The 16,977-nt window shown below is 47.8% G+C and overlaps 1 protein-coding gene across 1 annotated transcript in view; it reads left to right on the top strand.

Annotated features, from left to right (window-relative positions):
* The first annotated feature begins 1,079 nt into the window (after positions 1-1,079).
* LOC122928581 (C-Jun-amino-terminal kinase-interacting protein 4-like) overlaps positions 1,080-16,977 on the top strand; it is a 116,434-nt gene continuing 100,536 nt past the window's right edge. Inside the window, exon 1 of the mRNA XM_044281562.1 lies at positions 1,080-1,750. Coding sequence (XP_044137497.1) covers positions 1,442-1,750 — 309 coding nt within the window. The 5' untranslated portion in view covers positions 1,080-1,441. The remainder of the gene's footprint in view (positions 1,751-16,977) is intronic.

Genomic DNA, 16,977 nt, shown 5'->3' with positions numbered 1-16,977 from the left:
CCCTGCTGTCACACGCACACACTTCTGTTATTCCTCCTGGCACTAGTTCCCCTGCTGTCACACGCACACACTTCTGTTATTCCTCCTGGCACTAGTTTCCCTGCTGTCACACGCACACACTTCTGTTATTCCTCCTGGCACTAGTTCCCCTGCTGTCACACACACACACTTCTCTTGTTCCTCCTGGCACTAGTTCCCCTGCTGTCACACGCACAAACTTCTGTTATTCCTCCTGGCACTAGTTCCCCTGCTGTCACACGCACACACTTCTGTTATTCCTCCTGGCACTAGTTCCCCTACTGTCACACACACTTCTGTTATTCCTCCTGGCACTGGTTCCCCTGCTGTCACACGCACACACTTCTGTTATTCCTCCTGGCACTGGTTCCCCTGCTGTCACACACACACACACTTCTGTTATTCCTCCTGGCACTAGTTCCCCTGCTGTCACACGCACACACTTCTGTTGTTCCTCCTGGCACTAGTTCCCCTGCTGTCACACACACACTTCTGTTGTTCCTCCTGGCACTAGTTCCCCTGCTGTCACACGCACACACTCCTGTTGTTCCTCCTGGCACTAGTTCCCCTACTGTCACACGCACAAACTTCTGTTATTCCTCCTGGCACTAGTTCCCCTGCTGTCACACACACACACTTCTGTTGTTCCTCCTGGCACTAGTTCCCCTGCTGTCACACGCACACACTTCTGTTGTTCCTCCTGGCACTAGTTCCCCTGCTGTCACACGCACAAACTTCTGTTATTCCTCCTGGTACTAGTTTTCTGCTGTTCCTATTTCTGGCCGTCACCACAACAGCTGCACGATCCCTCTGCCAGCTCATAGCGAAGATTACAAGTGGGCAAGACCTGCCTTCCCTCCTCAGGTGTCCTGTGCCAACCTCACATGACCAGGCAGTCACATGACCGCCCCAGAAGGTGTCTCTTCCTCCCCCAGCGCCTCTCACACAAGACTGCAAAGATCAGGAAGCCGCTGAGTCCAACCTGGCGACGCGTCCTATTGGCTGACACCTTTCTCTTCCGCCTGCTGATTGCTCAATGCTGCTGTCATTCATCCGGAAGCCCCGCCCCTCCCTCCTCCATTCCTTGCGAGTCCCTGTAACTTACACCTCGGGGTCTGTAATTGGCAGCTGCTCGGAGGCATCAGGATCACGAAGGGCACAAGCAGTAGTGACTGGTGACATGGCGGACGAGTCTGCTTGTAACTGACGTGCCATGGGAGACACCGGGAAGTCACTGACGAGCAGAGGGAGGAAGGAAGTTTAGTGAGGAGGAAGAGCAGATCTGCTGCTGCGGCACTTCTTGGAAGACTGACTGGTCGTAGTATGGGAGGCAGCAGAGGTCCCGTATGTAGATGAGGTCACGTGACAGGGGTATAGGTGAGACCAGTGACTGTATACAGGAGAGCCTCCTGGGGATTGCATTATGGATGAGAAGATAGAGGAGATCTTTGGAGATGAGGTGGAGAGCAGGACCTCCCTGGAGGTCTATGATGAGATGGTCACCACCATGGCTTCAAGCATCTATTCTGAGCTGGAGAAACTGGTTGGCGCCTATGGACAAGAGTCCGTCACAGGTCTGATGCCCCTAATGGTCTCGGTCCTGGAAAGCCTGGCCACAACTTGTACCCGCTCCAGGGAGAAAGAGGACCAACTGGAGATGGTCCAAGATGATAAGCAGAGACTGCTGATCCAGTATGAAAGGGAGCGGGACGGACGGAAGCGGGCAGAAGAGGTAAGGAGACGGTTAATAACTCACTCCGCCATTTTCTACAGTATCCTAATCTACGACATGCGGAATACTGACTACCCCCTAGACTAATTAGTGGTTCAGTTCAGAGGGAGCCGGACGTCATACAAATAAAACACTTTGTCACAACTCTTTCGTCACTTGTTCTTTAGGCGGGGGCTACACCGTGACTTTGGCTGCAACGTGTTGCGTTGGCCTTGCATGGTGGTCATGAATGTGACCTGCCAGTTGCTGCTGCTGTGGCTTGACGATTGCAAGATGTCCAACCCTGCAGCCGTACACTGCCATCTTTGGGTGTGCTATGGGCGTGCTGGCCTTTTCCGTAATTCTGGCCACCCCGGGACGAGCTCACAGAAGGTTATTCTCATCTCAGCCATGAAAGGCCAAGATTGGACAACTCCTTTAAGGACCAGGCCTGTTTGGGCCTTACAGGTGTTTTCTGGAACATAGATATTGATGACTTCTTTTTTAGGAGAGATCGGTGGTGGCTTGACTGTCTGCACCCCTGAAAGGGGTTGTGTCACCTCATACATTGGTGGCATATTGCTAGGATAGGCCATCAATGTCCAATAGTTGCTGGTCCCCCCTCTGAGACCTGCACCTATCTCTAGAATGGAGCCCCCAAAGTCAACCACGCATGAGCAGCGGACTGTCCATTCCAAAAATAGCCAAGCGGGTGCTCTTGGTTATGTTTGGAAGTCCCATAGAAATGAATGTAGAACCCACCGCACAAGCACGGCCTACTTCGTTCATTATTATGAGAGTGCTGGAAATAGCCGATTGAAGGGCGGCAGCGCATGCACAGTGTTCTCTAATTCACCTTTGGGGGCTCCATTCTAGACATAGGTCTGGGTCCCATCTTTGGTACCTACAACTATCTGACATTGGTGGCCACCAATGGATGAGATGACACATCCTTGAAGGGTTCTGAGCACTCCAGTGAGCCCCCTCTCCATTGCTGGTCAGGCATAGAGCTGTACTTTTTACAGCGCCTGTGACTAATAGTCTCATCCTTGTGAATGGGACTGAGCTATAATACCAGGCGCAACCAGTCAGACCTCCACGGCTCCTGAGGATAGGCCTTCAATATCAAAGTCTTGGCAAAACCCCTTTAAAGGGAACCAGCCAGTAGTTTCTTGCACAATGAAGCTGGGTGTAGTCTGACACCTCCCTGCAAATGTCAGCTGAAGCCTTAGATGCAAATGGAATTTCTAAATCCACTTGTGCTGTAGGAAATGTAACTGTGGCGCACAATGCGCAGATGAAGCCAAGGCCATTCTCTGTGCATGCGCAGGATGCTGCTGGACTCCTAGCTGGTAAATTACTTATAGCGCACTTTGCAGAGATCGCAATAACGCCTGTACAAGCGTCATCTATTCCTGTTAAGGCCATTTTATTGCCTATAAAAGTCTGTGTACCAATATGCGTTAGACTTTTCCCTGCGTGCAGGGTGCACAGGCAGCGCAGCGATGCTGCTGGCGACCTAAAGCTCTGTAGAGCAAGGAGCATTGTTCTTGGTCGGTTTGAGCGGGCTGGGCGGACCATTCAGCACACCGCTCTGAGGCTGTGTATGGAGGCTCCTGCAGCGCGGCGCAGTCTTCACGGGGTGGCGCCTGGTGGGGTAAGCATTGTGCCTTAGTTTTCAAAACTTTTGATATCTCCTATCACAAGTGGGGACCCCAGGGCCAAGACTCCTGCTGATCTCTAGAACGAGGAGGCTTTGCAGACCACTCTATAGTTTGAAGAAAAAAAGTGACTCCAGAAATGCCACAAAACTCATTGTCCAGATTTACTAGTCTCATCGGCCGTCTAGACCTGCAACAGATCTGTCGCAGGGGCTTGCGCTGGATGATGGGTGTGGGGCAGGGCTAGATACTTTACTCTGACTCTATGCCAACTATTGGTTGGCTTACTTTGGTTTTTAGGCCAGAATTATGTCTCGCCCCTTCCCCGCAAATCTCTGTATGCTTTCCGCTAAGTTTCCCCCCTTGTCAAGCATGTTAGAAAAAAGTGTAGAAACACTAGGGGGGACATTTACTACTGTGGTGTAAAAAAAGTCACAAATTGTGATGCATGCCATATTTGCGCCATAATTTGTGACTTTTTAAGTGGCAAGAAAAGAGGGTGGGTCTTAACACGGTTTTACTATAACTTACGCCACATGGGTAAATCCGGGCCGGTGTAGGAAGTGCGTCGCATATAATGTAATAACGCTAAACAACAAACTAAATAAGTTCTTAAAACCGCACAAAAAAAACATGAAAATGGCGGCGTTCTTCAGAAACGCGCTGTATGTAACCGCGTCTTCTCTGTTCTTTCAGCAACAGATCACATCACTTCTTCATTTTCCCTGAGCTGAAAATAAGAACAGTGGGATTTGATTCTAAGAAACCACAGCGTCTTTCTGTCTGTCTGTACGCTGCATTCTGGACAGACAGGCGGACCAGTCTGAGAAAAGTGGTATAAGAGGCTTGTGTTCAACTTAAAGGGATTCTCCGGTTGTTGGAAGTTGTCCCCTATTAGATCAGTGGGGCACTACTGTCAGGACCCCCATTGATCACGATAACGGGGGCTCCATACCTCCTGCAGCCCCCTTAAAATAAACGGAATGGCTGGTTGGTTACGCGTGCGCCAGCTGCATTAATTTCTATGCGCTCTATTCTACAGCGCTCACCTATCTCCGGAACTCCTATAGAAATAGAGCAGTCACGCTCATGTGTGACCGGCGACTCCGTTCATTTCAGGGGGCTGCAAGGGGTACAGGGCCCCCGTTCTCGTGAATGGTGGGGGGGTTCCTACCGCTATCCTGTGGTTGGGGGATAACCTCAAACAACCGGAATACCCCTTTAAAGAGCTTTACTAAGTTTCTGTTATCCCCTATCCACAGTATAGGGGATAACTAGCTGATCTCTGGGGGTCCAGATACTGGACTGGGATTTCCACTGATCTGTAGAGTGGGGGTCCCATTCCCCTGTTCTGATGGAGCGACAGGGGGAGCTTGGGCCCTATGGGGTGCTGGAGGTGGCCAAGTGCTGTACTCTGCTATCTCCGGATCTCCCTTAGGCGCCTTTCACACGGGCTTTGCGGGAAAAGGTGTGGGTGCATTGCGGGAACATGCACAATTTTTCTGCGCGAGTGCAAAATATTGTAATGCATTTTGCATGCGCGTGAGAAAAATCGCCATGTTTGGTACCCGAACTTCTTCACAGAAGTTCGGGCTTGGGTTCGGTGTTCTGTAGATTGTATTATTTCCCCTTATAACATGGTTATAAGGGAAAATAATAGCATTCTGAATACAGAATGCTTAGTACAATAGCGCTGGAGGGGTTAAAAAACCCAACAACAATTAACTCGCCTTAATCCACTTGATCGCGCAGCCGGCATCTCTTCTGTCTTCTTCTTTGCTGTGTGCAGGAAAAGGACCTGCGGTGACGTCACTCCGGTCATCACATGATCTTTTACCATGGTGATGGATCTTGTGACGGATCATGTGATGACCGGAGTGACGTCACCGCAGGTCCTTTTCCTGCACACAGCAAAGAAGAAGACAGAAGAGATGCCGGCTGCACGAGCAAGTAGATTAAGGTGAGTTAAATTTTTTAAAAGTTTTTTTTAACCCCTCCAGCGCTATTTGACTATGCATTCTGTATTCAGAATGCTATTATTTTCCCTTACAACCATGTTATAAGGGAAAATAATAATGATCGGGTCTCCATCCCGATCGTCTCCTAGCAACCGTGTGTGAAAATCGCACCGCATCCGCACTTGCTTGTGGATGCTTGCGATTTTCACACAACCCCATTCATTTCTATGGGGCCTGCGTTACGTGAAAAACGCACAAAGAGGAGCATGCTGCAATTTTCACGCAGTGATGTGTGAAAATCACCGCTCATGTGAACAGCCCCATAGAAATGAATGGGTCGGGATTCAGTGCGGGTGCAAAGCGTTCAACTCACTCATCGCATCCGTGCGGAATACTCGCCCGTGTGAAAGGGGCCTTAGAGAATGAATGGAGCGGCGATGCACCTGCTGCTCCTTCAGCACAGAGGAATAGGATAGGGGATAACTCGCACAATCCCTTCAAGAAGACCTCTAAGCTCTCCTGACACGTCTGTTTTAGTATCTACTTGCACTCCCCATGTAATAAGAGTTCTGGAACGTCTATTCTTATATTTATATATTGGCCTGGACTGGGATCACCCCTGCAGAGACTGGGAATGGACATAACACCGCTCTTAGCCATTTAACCCCCTCTGATGCCATGATAAACAGCAGCTGTGGCACCTGAGTAGTTAAAGGGCTTCTGTCACCCCACTAAAGTCTTTTTTTTTTTGGGCTAGTTACATTCCTTATAGTGCGATATATGAGAATATAATGTTGTTACTTACTTTCATTCAGCCGTTTCTTATAAAAACGAAGTTTTATAATATGTAAATCAGGTCTCTACCAGCAAGTAGGGCGTCTACTTGCTGGTAGCCGCCGCAAAAAAACGCCCCCTCGTTGTGTTGATTGACAGGGCCAGCCGCGAACTCCTCCTCCGGCCGGCCCTGTCAGCATTTTAAAAATCGCGCGCCTCTGTTCATTCGGCGCAGGCGCTCTGAGATGAGGAGGCTTGCCTCCTCAGCACTCCCTCAGTGCGCCTGCGCCGATGACGTCTTCTCTTTCGGTGATGTCATCGGCGCAGGCGCACTGAGGGAGTTCTGAGGAGACGGGCCTCCTCATCTCAGAGCGCCTGCGCCGAATGAACAGAGGCGCGCGATTTTTAAAATGCTGACAGGGCCGGCCGGAGGAGGAGATCGCGGCTGGCCCTGTCAATTAACACGACGAGGGGGCGTTTTTTTGCGGCGGCTACCAGCAAGTAGACGCCCTACTTGCTGGTAGAGACCTGATTTACATATTATAAAACTTTGTTTTTATAAGAAACGGCTGAATGAAAGTAAGTAACACCATTATATTCTGATATATCGCACTATAAGGAATGTAACTAGCCCAAAAAAAAAAAAGACTTTAGTGGGATGACAGAAGCCCTTTAAAGGCACGTACCTCTGTACCCAATTGCCCCACCCCTGAGGAACATAGTAAATGCTCCCAGGCCTGCCATCTCACTGCTCTTTGTAATAGGATGCCATTAAGATCCCAGTATACTGCCATACAGATGTTTTGTTTCATGTTGAAGCCGCTGGTTTGCTCTGCGTCATCTCGGTGATGATAATCTTGTATCATGAGCAGCTCAAGCGTATCAACATCTTTATTTACAGTATTTACACGGTAGCCATACCGGTCAATGGTTGTCTATGTAATACGAGAACGGCTTGAACTGCTACGACAGGATCTCAATTCTGGCTCATAGTGGGGGTCCCAAATGTGTGACCCCCGCCAACTCCCCACCTCTTCCCAGCAACCATATGCCCTACTGAGGCATTTGGATAGTATTTGTCCTCAAGAGACTACCCTTTTAATGAGATTCACGTCTGGCATAAGGCCGCACCTATCCAGCTCTACCTAGGGTTGGACGATATCAAAAATATTCTGACGATAACGATATTAAGAAATTTATCGCGATAACGATATATATCACGATAAATGCCCATTTAGAAAAAAACACTTGGGGCCACAAGGAGACGTTGCACTGTATGGGGCCAGCCACAAGGAGACGTTGCACTGTATGGGGGCAGCCACAAGGAGACGTTGCACTGTATGGGGGCAGCCACAAGGAGACGTTGCACTGTGTGGGGGCAGCCACAAGGAGACGTTGCACTGTGTGGGGGCAGCCACAAGGAGACGTTGCACTGTGTGGGGGCAGCCACAAGGAGACGTTGCACTGTGTGGGGGCAGCCACAAGGAGACGTTGCACTGTGTGGGGGCAGCCACAAGGAGACGTTGCACTGTATGGGGGCAGTCAGGCAGCCACAAGGAGACGTTGCACTGTGTGGGGGCAGCCACAAGGAGACGTTGCACTGTGTGGGGGCAGCCACAAGGAGACGTTGCACTGTGTGGGGGCAGCCACAAGGAGACGTTGCACTGTGTGGGGGCAGCCACAAGGAGACGTTGCACTGTGTGGGGGCAGCCACAAGGAGACGTTGCACTGTGTGGGGGCAGCCACAAGGAGACGTTGCACTGTGTGGGGGCAGCCACAAGGAGACGTTGCACTGTGTGGGGGCAGCCACAAGGAGACGTTGCACTGTGTGGGGGCAGCCACAAGGAGACGTTGCACTGTGTGGGGGCAGCCACAAGGAGACGTTGCACTGTGTGGGGGCAGCCACAAGGAGACGTTGTTATACTGTGTGGGGGCCACAAGGAGCGCAGCCGCAAGGAGACATTACAGTATGGGGGCAGCTGCGCCTGCAGCAGCCACAAAAGGAGACATTACATAGAGTATGGGGCTTGGGGGGGGGGGGGGGGGCAGCAGCTCCCCCCCATGTCTTATGGCCACCTGTGTGACTGTGACTTGTCGCCTGCCTGCCAGGCTGCCACCACCATAATTCCTTCTTGTTGGTCATGCTCATCATGTCATGGGGGAGGTACTGGAGGGACTCATGATGGCTCACTGCGCGGCATGCAGCTAGTGGCAGGCATGAAGGACTGAGTGGGCCAAGACATAACTGGGGTAATGGTAATCTGATAAAGATAGGCAGAGTGGAGTGACATTACACCTTTTAATAGCTGCCCGTCCGGCAGCTGTGATATATAGTGTCTCTTCTCTCCGCAGGGGGTGGGAGTCGGACGGATTGTGGGTTCTTCTCTGACTGACTTTCCCGCCACTCGCTGCTGTAGTATGTACTGCGCTGCTCTCAGCCTGGGGGCGTCACCTGATTCCGACGTTAGACGTCCGTCGGTGGGCAGAGACAGAACATTCGGAGCAAGCAAGAGGAGCGGGTGGTAGATATAGATAATGATGGGGGAGGGCAGCGGCGCCGCGGACTCAGTTTTTAAAGCTTTGACGTCACAAAATATACAGCGGTATTTAGGAAACGGCGATATCGCCGTTTTTTTAATACCTCGGTATATCGAAAAACCGGTATATCGCCCAACCCCACCTCTACCCGATAGACTTTAACAATGTCCTCTATTCCAGGGATCAGCACCCTCTGGCACTCCAGCTGTGGCGAAACTACAACTCCCAGCATACTCCATTCACTTCTGTGGGAATCCTGAGAACAGTCAAACAAGTGTGCACGGTGGGAGTTTCACCACAGCTGGAGTGCTGAAGGTTGTCGATCCCTGCTTTATTCCAGTGTACAATAAGGTACAGTTGCCTCAACAGGCTTCGCTTTTTAATATAACCATGCAAAAAAGATATTTAGATATAAAAAGCATGATGTGAACCTAGTCCCCAACTTGACCCAAAGTGCACATTGTAGCTACATTGACATCTGTAGTTGGGCCATCAGCTGGAGAGATCTCCAAGATCAAATCTGTAGTGGGTGAAGTGCCCATGAGCTCCTTACATCTTGGGTCCAGCTTTTTTTTATGTTTTAAAATGTCAACCCCAGCCTGTTGAAAAAGTCCAAAGTCACCTGCTCCCCAACACTCTGTTCCAGCTCCCTTCACTGGCCTTCTGGTCTCCCTCCTTTCAACTTCTGGATGTACATTAGTATATTGGGCAGACTAGATGGGCCAAATGGTTCTTATCTGCCGACAGATTCTATGTTTACAGGATCATGTAGGCCCTCGCAGCCAATGACTGGCCTCAGTAGTGACGTGTCCCCAAGCGGCACATCACCACTGAGGCCAGTCAAAGGCTGCAGAGGTGCATGTAAGGCTACTGTCACACTAGCGTTTTTACTGGATCCGGCAGGGTTCAGCAAAACCGCTTCCATTACTGATAATACAACCATCTGCATACGTTAAGAACAGATCCGGTTGTATTATCTTTAACATAGCCAAGACGGAGGAGGACGGATCTGTTTTCTATTTTGGCAGATTGTGGCAGAGAAAACGGATCCGCCCCCATTGACTTGCATTGGGGGTCATGCTGGATCCGTCTTGCTCCGCATCCCAGGACGGAAAGCAAACTGCAACATGTTGAAGTTTGCTCTCCGGTCTGGGAACGCAACTAAACGGAACGGAATGCATTTTGGAGCACTCCATTCTGTTCAGTTTTGTCCCCGTTGACAATGAATGGAGAGAAAACTGAAGCGTTTTTTTTTTCCCGGTATTGAGCCCCTATGACAGGATTGATTTCCGGGATTGAGCCCCTATCTCAATACCGGAAAACTAAAAGGCTAGTGTGAAAGTAGCCTAACCCTGTCCATTTGGAAGTTGAGAGGACGGGGACCAGAATACCAATGAAGGAAGCTGAGCCAGATGATCGGGGAGCAGGTGAATATACATTTTTCAAGATACAGTCTGGGGTTGAAATTTGATGAAGTAAAACAATCTGGACAACCCCTTTAAGATTGGTAAAACTTTGAAAAAATATGAAATATGCCATTTTTTTCTCTTGCTTGGTGCTCAGCTGGCAAACTCGCTTGTTGAATGAGGAAGCATGGGTCTTTGGGGACTGCAGTTAGTTTTACTTCTTCATTTAATGTTTTGTACAGTGGAAAAATAATTTTGTAACGGTATTTAAATATATTAGCGACCGTCGACCATGTTAGCATAATCTTAAACCCCCCTTAAACGTTAGCTAAAATAATGTATAGATATATAAAAAACAAGAGACAGTGAGTAAATGTCTTTAAATTTGTTTAGTTTCCAATTTGTCAAATCATTTTGGGTCCAAATTGATTCTACACAAATCGAAAGTGCTTCAATTGGTCTCAAAATTGGTATGTGGCACTCTGCGGTCTCCTAGGAATCATATTTTTTTCTATCTTTGTCTTTCTTTCTTTCCCCCGTTTTAAGTTATTTAATACAATGACAGCAATAGTAAATATTGTCAGAGTGACACTGTCATATATAGCTATGGGTAAATGCATGGTTGACTTGTTAACGGTCTGTTATGCTTCTCACTATTAGAAACCTTCCACAATTTGTCCCTTTATTGAGGACAAATGTTGTTTAAACACACATGCTGTTATCTCCCAAAAATAAAACCTGTGGCTTGTTGGGAACAAGCATCCAAAAATTATAACTTAAAGTGGGCAGATCTCTGCCCATATTTATATACAAATCACTGAAGAAAGTGCACCAAACGGATATACCACTGACTATACTAGCTGGTCATACAAGCAGATGTTAAAAGCTGAGACTTTTGCCAATATATTCCTGTCAGGAAGATATCGGAGCCCAACATGCACCACGTCACGGTTCTCAGCATGGCAAGGGGTCCTACCACTGCGCTAACTATGGTGTGAACACGGTCTGAAGGTGATGAAATCCAGCTCACAGCCAAGCTTCCACACAACCGCATAGCAGGACAGCTAATGCAATGTGAACAAAGCAAGACTGTAAGCCACACCCATATCAGACCATGTGATGGAGGTTTCCAGGTGCAAAAGAATGTTTAATTGCCAGATGAAAGCACATTCAATACTTATAAAACAAAATCACAGACATATAGTGGCCAATATGGGGGAACTGCCCAAACATCAAACACTGTAGCGTGTTTATCATTGGGCGAGCAGTCCCACCGCATGTGAACCACTAAAATACCGTGGCAAGTATAGGGGAGCTGCTCAAACCCCAAACACTGTGGCGTGTTTCTCATTGGGGGAGCAGTCCCACCGCATGTGGACCGCAGCAAACGACCATCCCGAGCAATTATGCGTACAAAGGAGGACGCCCGCGCGGTCCACATGCACCACAACAGCATCCTACACAGACCGGAGCATTGTGCGGATGACAATACAATTATACAAATCACTGAAGAAAGTGCACCAAACGGAAATACCACTGACTATACTAGCTGGTCATACAAGCAGATGTTAAAAGCTGAGACTTTTGCCAATATATTCCTGTCAGGAAGATATCGGAGCCCAACATGCACCACGTCACGGTTCTCAGCATGGCAAGGGGTCCTACCACTGCGCTAACTATGGTGTGAACACGGTCTGAAGGTGATGAAATCCAGCTCACAGCCAGGCTTCCACACAACCGCATAGCAGGACAGCTCCGTTTGGTGCACTTTCTTCAGTGATTTGTATAATTGTATTGTCATCCGCACAATGCTCCGGTCTGTGTAGGATGCTGTTGTGGTGCATGTGGACCGCGCGGGCGTCCTCCTTTGTACGCATAATTGCTCGGGATGGTCGTTTGCTGCGGTCCACATGCGGTGGGACTGCTCCCCCAATGAGAAACACGCCACAGTGTTTGGGGTTTGAGCAGCTCCCCCATACTTGCCACGGTATTTTAGTGGTTCACATGCGGTGGGACTGCTCGCCCAATGATAAACACGCTACAGTGTTTGGTGTTTGGGCAGTTCCCCCATATTGGCCACTATATGTCTGTGATTTTGTCATATTTATATACACACATGTTAATGTCAGAAGAAACAGTGGCTTGTTCTGTGTATGAAGACTGTATGACACTGTTCTTGCCACAGTTGTTCCTACACACAAATCTGGGCCTAACTATGCGGCACATGCCTCCGATGAGCCACCACTGCCTGATCGCAAAACAACACATGCTCCCTACTGAGGTGGTCCAATTTATGCTGTTCATACAGATGCTCTAGCACAGGGATCAGCAACCTTCGGCACTCCAGCTGTCTAGCATATGCAAGGTGGACTTCCAGCAAGTTGGAATGTCATGGATCAAGCGGTACAAACTGTTACAGCTGTTTCAGGTATTCACAGTAGCGTGCACCTTGCTGCACAGCGACAATTGCAAGAAGCGGGCCACGTCCTAAGCCACGTGACAGTATAAGGCAGGGATGGCTTTTTTTTGTAGAAATAATGGTGACTAGGTATCTTCCAGTGATTCACCAAATATATAAACACACACATATAAATTCAATCTTTATTATAAAAAAATATATATAAATACATAATTGTGGACAAATTACATTAATGGCAGTGATTACAAGACAATACTGTGACAACACGAAAGGTTCCCCCCTCACATCACTCCTGCTGGCGACAGTACACTATTTGCAGGATCTCTGCACAATATCTATAATACTATTGTACCGTCAGTAATAAACTGTTAATTCCAGATTACCGTTGGTCAACTGTGCTGGTCAAAGTCAATTGATTATCACCCTTTTATACTGTCAGAGCTGAACTTATAATCCATTACTTGGAGTTACCTTGGCATACTTCCATGTTTATTATCACACGACAGCTCAGTACATGATGACTCTACATGACCTATGTATTCTAATATTAATAGTGATTTCACATTATCCAATCACAAGTATCAGAAGGATGTAATAAATATACAGTATACAAGTCATCAACAAGGAGACTATCTTGGGAATCTTCCATAGCACATGGGGTTTTGTTGCCTCTTCTTACAAAAAAAAGAAGGTGCCCATTAGGAGGGGATAATGAAGACAGAGACAATGCATATAAAGGTCTGGGGCTGCAAGGAGCAAGAGGAATTTGGTGACCCCCTGGCTGCATGCCACAGTCAGACTCAGAGGGGACATAAACATCATCCTGCTGTGACTGAAAGGAGGAGTGAGCCGTAGAGTCCACAATGTCATTCTCTTTGTCCTCAATAATAATGTGGAACCTATTGGAACCAAGGGAAAATTGTGTCTTACTACTACTATTGGCCAGAAGGCTGGCACCACTACTGCTGTTTGAACTAGTACAGCTGTCCTTATTCTGACTGAGACGATGAGGCATGGATCTTTCTTTTTCTACTCTTCCCTTTACCAGCCATTTTCGTACACAGATTGTTAAACGGTAGAAAAATTGTAAGTGATTTTTTTTCTCTCTGTAATTTACAGACAACGGCACAATTAAGCATCCTACCCTTTTACAAACACACTGCACACTGGTATTGACAATTTCTAATGACAGAAAGTGGTATATTAATACAGTACAATATGTTAACTAAAATTGCACAGTATATTGACGTAATACAATGCTTGGAATGAAACTGCTATATTAATGGAGCTATTGCAGTACAATGTGTTTACTGATACTGCACGGTATATTGACACAATGTAATTAGCAAAAACTGATATGCTAATTTAGTTATTTTCGCACAACGTATTCAATAAAACTGCATGGTGTCTTGACCTAATATAACGCGTGGAAGGAAACTGCTATAGTAATGAAGTTATTGCAGTACTGCACGGTGTATTGATGCAGTATAATGCCTTGAATTAAACTCGTATTCTGATGCACCGGAATGTGTTGAAATGCCCAAGTACAAATGGTAGCTAAATTGAAACAGGTTTTTCAGTAACTAACCTTTTATTTAAATTTGTTTTAATAATTCATTTTTGTAATGTACTTAATTTATTTTACTCTTCTAATGACAAAATAGGCACCCGAAGTCCAGGGTGTCTCTAGCGATTTGGGATCCATACACCATTACACCACTGACAGGTATGCAGTGTATGGATTCCACAGCAGTAAATTGGGTGCTTATTGTATCACTTAAAACAGTAAAAGTACATTAGAAGAATGAATTATGAGCTATTTAGGATGGCTGTAAATGGAGCAGCGGTGGGACTGTGGATAGGTGAGTTGTTTTTTTTTATGTTCAGGTATCCAGCGGAAGACCTCAGGGGTTGCCGGCTCCTTAGCTGGAGAACAGCTTCAAATAAACGGTTAATTACAGTACCCTTTAAATGTTTGTTTGGACAGGAGTGAAGCAACTCGCCTATAGGAGTCTGTGTTAAATTTTGCCTTCAATGTGCTTTCCCTTCCCTTGTCATGTGAACAGAAGAGGCTAATCCGTGCGCAGATCAGCCTGCCAATCCACGACAGAAAGCAGTGGATGGTAAAGTATGCCAATTCTGGCTTCTCTCCCCCTTTTAAAAACATAAACGTTAAAGGGGTTCTCCATGGTACAGATCAGCTGTTTCGGGCTGCTGTGATGCCTGAGACTGACGGAGCTGGAAGCAAACAGGTATGTACACTGTGTGGTTTCTGGCATCACCATTTATTTGAACAGGAGCTAAGCTGCAGTACCATCGCAGGTCACTACCTACTGTACGGAGCTGTATGCCACCTGCTCTGTACACTGTACAGTACCATCGCAGGTCACTACCTACTGTACGGAGCTGTATGCCACCTGCTCTGTTCACTGTACAGTACCATCGCAGGTCACTACCTACTGTACGGAGCTGTATGCCACCTGCTCTGTTCACTGTACAGTACCATCGCAGGTCACTACCTACTGTACAGAGCTGTATGACACCTACTCTGTTCACTGTACAGTACCATCGCAGGTCACTACCTACTGTACAGAGCTGTATGCCACCTGCTCTGTTCACTGTACAGTACCATCGCAGGTCACTACCTACTGTACGGAGCTGTATGCCACCTGCTCTGTTCACTGTACAGTACCATCGCAGGTCACTACCTACTGTACGGAGCTGTATGCCAGCTGCTCTGTACACTGTACAGTACCATCGCAGGTCACTACCTACTGTACGGAGCTGTATGCCAGCTGCTCTGTACACTGTACAGTACCATCGCAGGTCACTACCTACTGTACGGAGCTGTATGCCACCTGCTCTGTACACTGTACAGTACCTGGCACCGCAGCAGCAGAAAACAGCTGATTGGTGGGTATGCTGGGTGTCGGACACCCACCAATCTGTTATTAATGATCCATGCTGAGGGTAGGCCATCAGGAGAACTCGTTTAGGCTGCCCATACCTTTTAGATAGCCATGACCCCCCATGCACTTGCAGCCTTAGTTCAGCTGAGGGTGCATGTATTCTAAATTGGGGGAAGGCAGTAAGCCATTGCCAGACTTTTCTCCCCTTCCAACCAAAGAATTAGGCATGTTGAGCAGGAGAGTTGGGCACACCATACATAGATGGTCGGCTGGTCCCACCAGAATCGGTGGGGTCGTCTGACATTCAGCTAATGTGTATGGCCAGCTGTAGGGTTTAGAGCGGGTGAACATTTGACTTTTCTAATCTATTTGCTGGAGCTGCTGTACTTAGAGTTAGGCCCCTTGCAGACGAGGGAGTATTCCGCACAGGTGCAATGCGTGATGCGAACGCATTTCACCCGCACTGAATCCTGACCCATTCATTTCAGTGGGGCTGTGTACATGTGCGTTGGTTTTCACGCATCACTTGTGCGTTGTGTGAAAATTGCAGCATGTTTTATATTCAGCGATTTTTCACGCAACGCAGGCCCCATAGATGTGATTCAAGCTACGTAAAAATCGCATCTGCAAGAAAGTGCGGATGCAATGCATTTTTCATGGATGGTTGCTAAGAGATGTTGTTTGTATACATTCAGTTTTTTATCCCGCGCGTGCAAAATGTATGAAAACGCATTGCACCCGCGTGATTAAAACTGAACGCGATCGCAGACAAAACTGAATGACTTTGCCTGCGAAATTGAGCATTTTTCACTGAACGCATTCGCAATGAATCCGAAGTACACATGCCTAAGGCTATCTCTTAAAGGGGTTGTCCGGGTTCAGAGCTAAACCCGGACATACCCTTATTTTCACTCACACAGCCCCCCTGAGGTTAGCATCGGAGCATCTCGGGCTCCGATGTGCTCTATTGCGCTGCGCTAGATTGCGCAGGGCACGGGCTCTTTTGTTTATCATAACACACTGCCAGGCGGAAGCTTCCGCCCGGTAGCGTGTTCGGTGACGTCACCGGCTCTGATGGGCGAGCTTTAGCGCTACCCTAGCTGTTTTACTGGCTAGGGCAGCACTAAATCCCGCCCATCAGTGCCGATGACGTCACCGGGTTTTCTGGCAGCTCCATGGAGAGCCCGGTACGTCACCGGATCTCCAAAAATTGCCTTTTCCCTGCGCGATTTAGCACAGGGCAAAGGAGAGCATTGGAGCATGAACTGCTCCGATGGTCAAGTCAGGGGGGCTGACGGGGTCAAAATCGCGGTGATTATGTAAAAAGCGGCAGTTTTCTGTAACCTGTTTTCTTTTTGCTGTTTGTCTTTGCAAATATCTGCAAAAAAAGAAAAGTCACCAAACCAGCGTGTTTACAGACATAAAGGGGGACATTTACTAAGCATGTTGCACCAGAATTATTTTGACCACAAAGAATTCATCACGCCAGAAAATGATATATAAATGTCAAAGTGGGCGGGGCTATCAAATTGCCGCATATTATGCCTCATTTATCATGCTCTTATTGGCAGAAATGGCTCAAA

The sequence above is a fragment of the Bufo gargarizans genome, chromosome 2 (genome assembly GCF_014858855.1).
Source record: "Bufo gargarizans isolate SCDJY-AF-19 chromosome 2, ASM1485885v1, whole genome shotgun sequence".
In the NCBI taxonomy this organism is placed as follows: domain Eukaryota; kingdom Metazoa; phylum Chordata; class Amphibia; order Anura; family Bufonidae; genus Bufo; species Bufo gargarizans.
This window is presented reverse-complemented; position numbering and strand designations above follow the sequence as displayed.